Genomic DNA, 7,107 nt, shown 5'->3' on the forward strand with positions numbered 1-7,107 from the left:
ATCTCTGCTGGTGAAAAAGTTACCTTTCAGGAAAAAAAAACAGCGGTTTTAAAAAACAGCTTGGAATTTCATGTCTAAATGAGCTTTATAATGACTTAATGCATTAAGTTTCACTCCCGCACATTGTGTGGTAAAAATTCATAAAAGTTATGGCCCTCTAAACTACTTAGACCTGAAAATACAATTGCCAAAAGAGCATTCCCTAGCCAGCAGTAAAGTTGTGGCTGTAAGTCTAAAAAGCTATAAATAACACTGCAAAGCACATGCAGAAGTTTGGTTTTCATCCCCAGCGAACGCGCGCACCTTGCGCTGGCGGTAGCCTAAGTTTGCGGTAGCGTCGTTTTATTGCGAAAASAGAAAAACCGCCCTAAGGAGCGAAGTGAACCCAGTGGAGCGGCGAAATACACCTTGGAACGGACCTCTCTTAAAATGGCAAGCGGCTGGGGCCGATGCTATTCCTGGAGGTGCCTCTGACGGCTCCCGGCAGATGCAGCGCCGGGAATGCGGCCGCGGCGGGGGGAGGCGGGTGGCAGCTGCCCCGCGCTGGCGCGGCCTCCGTGGCCGCTCGCGCCCGGTGCCAGCGCGCGGCGACGCTGGCGCCCGCGGCCTTCGCCCCTGCTGCCCTGCTCGCCCACGCCGCCCCTCGGCGGGGAAGCGGCGCCCCTGCGCCGGGCAGCACCCGTGCCTCGCTGCAGGGGTGAGCGTGCGGGCAGCACCGGTGTGATGAGGCTGGGCCCAGAAATAAGGGGAGGCGGGTTTGTGATCTTGAACTGCTGAACAGTCCGGTCTTCCCTCATTAAACCGTATTTCTCAATGTTCTGTCTTTTATGAACACGAGGATCTCCCCAAAAATTAGCTGCTGTAGTTGGCGCTGTATTCAAATGACACTGCTGTCAGCAACTCTGCTTTTAACTGCAGGGTTGGTTCCAGGGCCAGTGCTTCCCTTCTGACGTATTTACACATACTTTTTTTTTTTTTTATTATTTCATTTCATTTCATTTCATTTCATTTCATTTCATTTCATTTCATTTCATTTCATTTCATTTCATATTTCATTTTTAAAGCCCTTTTGAGAATTCCCTGAAGGCCAACTCACAGTGCATTTGGACAACAGCTTGACTCTTCATTTCAGCAATGCTTGGAACCTGCCTACAGCTGATACGTCTAGTTCAAACTTCTATTCTAACAAAACTGTCTAGGAATAATTATTCCCTTCACGCGTAAAGAATTTGTTTAAAATAACGCATTCTGCTACAGTTTGCACAAAATCTTTTTCAAGGAAAAGCAGTTAGATCTCTCCTCTCCATCCCATACCTCCTCAAAATCCTAAAAGTTTCRAATTACTGATATGAAAAAACAAGCAAAGTGTGCTATGAATAGAAGGCATTTGTGAATGTACACATGGGAAATAGAATATTTTAAGACTAATGAATTTGAAGTTGCAAACCTAGAAGCAGTTTGGATCAGATCCTAAATCTAAAATCAATATAACATCATACTTACATTTTACCTTCTCCTTTATGTTTCATACCGCTATTTTTTAGAAGACTTTCTCCCACTATTAATATTTCCTGGTCAAATTCTGAGGTATCTTACCTGTAAATCCATTAGTATGGATTAGTCCATTAGTACAGTGCTGGAGGTAGGGATGAACAGAAGAGAGGCCTGTATCTTTTAGATGCTGCAGACTGACAAATTCAGATCTAGTTACTGAATGACTTTATAAATTGTTGTCATTTTCTTTGCTCTCTGGCAAAATCATTTACCAATTTTTACACTCTGGCAATCTTAATATTTCGGGAAGATGAGTTTAGGGAAACTTTTAATGTAAAGGGAAGTTAACTTCTTGAGTGGCATGCAAATAGAAGAGTGCAATTTTTACAAATATATAATTTAAAGGAATTACTTATAGGTGTATTCTTCATAATTAGGGCATCTACTGTAATTAATAAACAGCAACACTCTAATGAAAGCAAATATAACTGTTCTTAGATATATATTGTGTTTTGTTCTGATATATTGGGGAAGTTCTTGCATAAAAAGTTTTCTTGCATAATCAATCAGATACTACATTTTGCTGCTGCAATGTAATTCTAAACTTTTTCATTGTATTTTTAGCAAGCTCTTGACTGTAATTGGTCATTGCAGTCATGGCACCAAAGAAGAAGAATGTGAAAAAGAACAAAGCAGATATCAATGAAATGACCATCATCGTGGAAGATGGCCCCCTAAGCAAACTAAATGGCTTGAATGGACTCYTAGAGGGAGGAAATGGTTTCAGCTGTATCTCATCTGAAGTTTCTGACTCGTCATATAGCCCAAATCTCTTGGAAGGTCTAAGCAGAATGAGACAAGAAAATTTTCTTTGTGACTTGACTATCAGCACCAAAACCAAATCTTTCAATGTTCACAAGGTAGTGATGGCTTCATGCAGTGACTACTTTCACAACATCCTAAAGAAGGATCCAACCACGCATAGGGTAGACCTCAATGATGTATCCCCGTTGGGTCTAGCTACTGTTATCACCTATGCTTATACTGGAAAACTTACTCTCTCACTTTATACAATAGGTAGTATTATTTCCACGGCAATCTATCTTCAAATTCATACTCTTGTGAAGATGTGYTGTGATTTTCTAATCCAAGAAATCAGTGTGGAGAACTGCATGTACGTTGCCAATATTGCAGAAACATACGGACTAAAAACAACCAAAGAAGCAGCACACAAATTTATTAGAGACAACTTCATTGAATTTTCAGAAACGGATCAGTTCTTGAAACTTACTTATGATCAGATTAAYGAACTTCTTGCAGATGATGACTTGCAGTTGCCTTCTGAAATTGTTGCATTCCAAATTGCAATCAAGTGGCTAGAATTTGACCAAAAAAGAGTTAAGTTTGCTGCAGATCTTTTAGGTAACATCCGTTTTGGTACCATCTCTGCTCAAGACCTCGTGAATTACGTTCAAACCGTACCAAGAATGATGCAAGATGCAGACTGCCATAAACTGCTAGTGGATGCCATGAATTACCATTTGCTTCCCTATCATCAGAATACATTGCAGTCCAGAAGAACAAGGATCCGGGGAGGTTTCAGAGTGTTAGTTACTGTCGGGGGACGCCCTGCACTAACAGAAAAGTCTCTTAGCCGTGACATCTTATACAGGGATCCCGAAAATGGATGGAAGAAGCTTAGTGAAATGCCTGCCAAGAGTTTTAATCAATGCGTGACAGTGATGGATGGATTTCTGTATGTCGCCGGTGGGGAAGACCAGAACGATGCCAGGAACCAAGCCAAGCAYGCGGTCAGCAATTTCTGCAGGTAACCAGTTGTCCATGAGGGATGGAGAGATGGATTCCCCRCAGTGCAGGGAGACAGAGCAAGCTGGACTGCGAAGTGCAGCGTGAGCAGTCTGGGTGTATGCATAGGGGACAGGAGAGGGGGAAGGTATGGATGCTGTGCTGTTAAAGTCTCCATGAAATTGCCACCATGGCTACGAAGGCACAAGGTGAAGTGAGGAAGACTGAAAAATCTTACTCCAAGTGGAGGAAATAAATAACCCCTATTCAAATATTAAAATTATGAGATGTTGTCAGGTAGCACTAAAATGCATGAAATCAAAGAGAGTGAGACTTTCCAAATTTCAAGAGTAGCTGATGCATCACAGAAAGTTATGAAAAAAATGCCTTTATGTGTTACAATCTTGCCTTTCTTACGCACTATCCACCAACTTTTATATTGCATTTCATTTCCTGTTGTTTTTTTATTTCTCAAGAGTAGAAAACAATCTCTTGGTTTCTTGAAGGCTACATCTTTTCTTCTGTAATGACCCTAAATAATCCCAATTTCTGCAGTATTGCCGTTCCCATCCACTGTTATCCAAGAATTGCAATGTTGATAGCAAGATTAGAGGAGGTCAGCCAAGATACTACTGAAGATACTACTGCCATGGGGAACTCCTACTAGTTTTTAAATAGGTTTGTCTAGAAGCTAGTGGCACTCAGTAGGTTAAAGAAGAGGTGAGAAAACTCAGCATTTTATCTATTAACAGACAATGAAAAGGCAATGCCAATGTACAGCTATAGTCCTAACGCTCTCTCCTCTTCTGCTCCCAGAAGAAACATTCAGGTAACTCTCCCAAAGAGATCAGTGAAGAGATCAATGAACTGATACAGTTGATGAACAAGCAATGTTCTCTAGATCATTTTGTTGTGTAAGAAAATTGTCAGAAGAAAATAACATGCAATGAGATTACTTTGTTGCGCTCTAAACATTATGCCCTTAGCCTCTGCTTTGCTCCTAAGGCTTCTCATGAAGGTGTTGAGTGCGAGCCTTGGTTGTGTGGGTGACGAAGGGATATTTATGGCCAGGCAAGTGTTTGGCTGTAGGGGCTCTGTCCTCTGCACTGCCACTAACTTTGGGCAAGTCAGCTTTCAGAGCTGACAGACAGCAGTACTGTAGGCAAGCTAACATCATCTCTTCTTCTTATATGATTCTCTAGTCCCCTCACTATGCAATAGAAGAAATTCATGGGCCTCGCTTATGTACTTCACTTACACACTTACCCTAAGGATCATAGAATTATAGAATCCTTAAGGTTGGAAGGGACCTCTAGAGATGATGTAGTCCAGCCCCCTTGCACACACAGGGTCRCTAAGGAATCATATAGTTTTCTATTTGCTGCTTTAAAATTGCTCATTTGAGTGTCAAGGACAGAGGATGTATTTCAGACAGATATGATATTAGGGAATAAAGATGTTGTTTCCACATAAATCTAATTTAGTATGAATGTCATGGAAGGAAAATGTCTAACATTTAAAGAGTATGCAAGTATAAATCAACACCCAACACTTAGGGTTAAAAAACTCTTTGAGTAAGTTTTGCCATTTTTGCTTTGTAGGTCTTCTGTATGTAGAAATTGTAGGAAAGTTTAAAGTTTTCTACTGAATGGTAGAAGAATTACTTGCCCAAACTGCAATGAGGTTCCTATACRAAACCAAATTACAGGAATAAGTCAGATTTGCTTTACTGAAATAATATTGATTTGAAATCATCTAAAGACATTTTTCAAAAACCAAAAACTAAATTTATATGGAAATTCAAACAAGAATACCACTTTCGTTCCACCCGCTTCTAAAGGGCCAGATAAATAACTAAATTAACATAGTGCTTTAGAAACTCCACAGCTGCAGCAGTGGGGAGGCAGAGGAAGGATTGCCGAGGGCACCACAGCAATATTCGAGGCAATTACTCCCTTTTTTGATGCTTGCAGGTACGACCCTCGCTTCAACACATGGATCCACCTGGCCAGCATGCTCCAGAAGCGCACCCACTTCAGCCTGAACGTCTTCAACGGCCTCCTCTTCGCCGTGGGYGGCCGCAACTCCGAGGGCTGCCTCTCCTCCGTCGAGTGCTACGTTCCTGCCACCAACCAGTGGCAGATGAAGGCGCCCCTGGAGGTGCCGCGGTGCTGCCACGCTAGCGCGGTCGTAGATGGTAGGATCCTGGTCACGGGCGGCTACATAAATAACGCGTATTCCCGCTCAGTGGCCATGTACGACCCCTCCAGCGACAGCTGGCAGGATAAGTCCAGCCTGAGCACTCCGAGGGGCTGGCACTGCGCCGTGTCCCTCCTGGAGAGGGTCTACGTCATGGGCGGCTCGCAGCTGGGCGGGCGAGGGGAGCGGGTGGACGTGCTGCCCGTGGAGTGCTACAGCCCCTACACGGGGCAGTGGAGCTACGCGGCGCCCCTGCAGACCGGCGTCAGCACCGCGGGGGCCTCCACGCTCAACGGCAAAATCTACCTGGTGGGGGGCTGGAATGAGGTAGAGAAGAAGTACAAGAAGTGCATCCAGTGCTATAACCCAGATATCAATGAATGGGCTGAGGAAGACGAGCTGCCTGAAGCCACTGTGGGGGTGTCTTGCTGCACAATATCCATGCCCAACACCAAGACGAGGGAGTCCAGGGCTAGCTCAGTCTCCTCTGTGCCAGTCAGTATTTAAATGCTGATCTAACCAGAGATAAAGAACCATGTTTACCTGCACAGCGCTCTCATTAACCCTTTAAGTAGCATTTTTGTGCTTATATGGATAAAAAAAATGGCATTTCGACAATTTTAACAATGCAAATTGGCCAGTTTTCATCATCTTTAATACAGGTGGTGTGAAACAGCATATTACAGATAAGATGAATTTTATTAGGAGGAACAGAGAATTACACCGTAACTGTAATAGGTGTTTCATTCTGCTCCCAGTTTTGCCACTGATTTACTGTATTATCTATGGCAAAGCATTTGATTTCTTTGTGCTTTTGTTTCCTTACCTGTAAAATAGAGATGAAACTTGTTTCAGAGGGTTGTTGTGAGGCTTTTCTAATACTGAGTTTTAAATGCTTTCAGAATTCAAAATGAAAGTCAAATATCACTAGTAATAAATCTCAATATATTTTAGAAATGTGCCATGTCATCATAAAATTGGTCAGTTTGGGGTTTTTAGGCATTTTATATTTTGAAAAAAGCATTAAAAAAAAGCTTTTGCAGAAGGCATGTACATACGTTCCCTTTGGGGGAGTGATGTTCACAGAAGAAAGTTTTTATAATGTGTTCTCCTTAAAAAGTTAGAAAGGCACCTACTGTCTGCAATGAAAACAGTGCAACTCCCATATCTAATGCTATGACATGGCTTTCAAGAGCCAAATCCACAGGATACTTTAGCTACTCCAACCCTTATGAGCCTGCTCAAGGACCTGCCTTTGGCGACAGGTTGTTCTCCATGCATGTACCAAGGAGCAGACACAACCCCATGCTCCTCCACAGTCCAGGGGGATCCTCCTGTCGCTCCAGACAGAGGCAAGCTGGCTGCTCCATAGATGTCCTCTTGTTCCTACACAGCCCATCTATGTAGGGAGGCACCCCCCAGGTCACATTCTGTCTTCTGAGGAGGCTCTCATGAAGGCGAGGAACCAGAAGCTGCCACAACTTGCCACAAGCATGGAGAAGATGCATAGGAAAGCTTTCCGGGACAGTATTTATTCTGACAAATTTCCAGTGGAGTAAGAAGCAAAGGCTGAAGTCTTTAGACTACTTTTAAGAATAGAATATATGG

At 43.0% G+C, this 7,107-nt stretch overlaps 1 protein-coding gene across 1 annotated transcript; it reads left to right on the forward strand.

The window, feature by feature from the left end:
- The first annotated feature begins 2,150 nt into the window (after nucleotides 1-2,150).
- On the forward strand, nucleotides 2,151-6,006 carry KLHL31 (kelch like family member 31). Its single transcript, XM_026034310.1, has 2 exons — nucleotides 2,151-3,322; nucleotides 5,274-6,006. Exons 1-2 carry the CDS (start codon nucleotides 2,151-2,153, stop codon nucleotides 6,004-6,006), a joined length of 1,905 nt encoding a protein of 634 aa, XP_025890095.1.
- Nucleotides 6,007-7,107: the final 1,101 nt, after the last annotated feature.

This window comes from Nothoprocta perdicaria, unplaced genomic scaffold, assembly GCF_003342845.1.
Source record: "Nothoprocta perdicaria isolate Ctin4 unplaced genomic scaffold, notPer1 scaffold_141, whole genome shotgun sequence".
In the NCBI taxonomy this organism is placed as follows: Eukaryota; Metazoa; Chordata; class Aves; order Tinamiformes; family Tinamidae; genus Nothoprocta; species Nothoprocta perdicaria.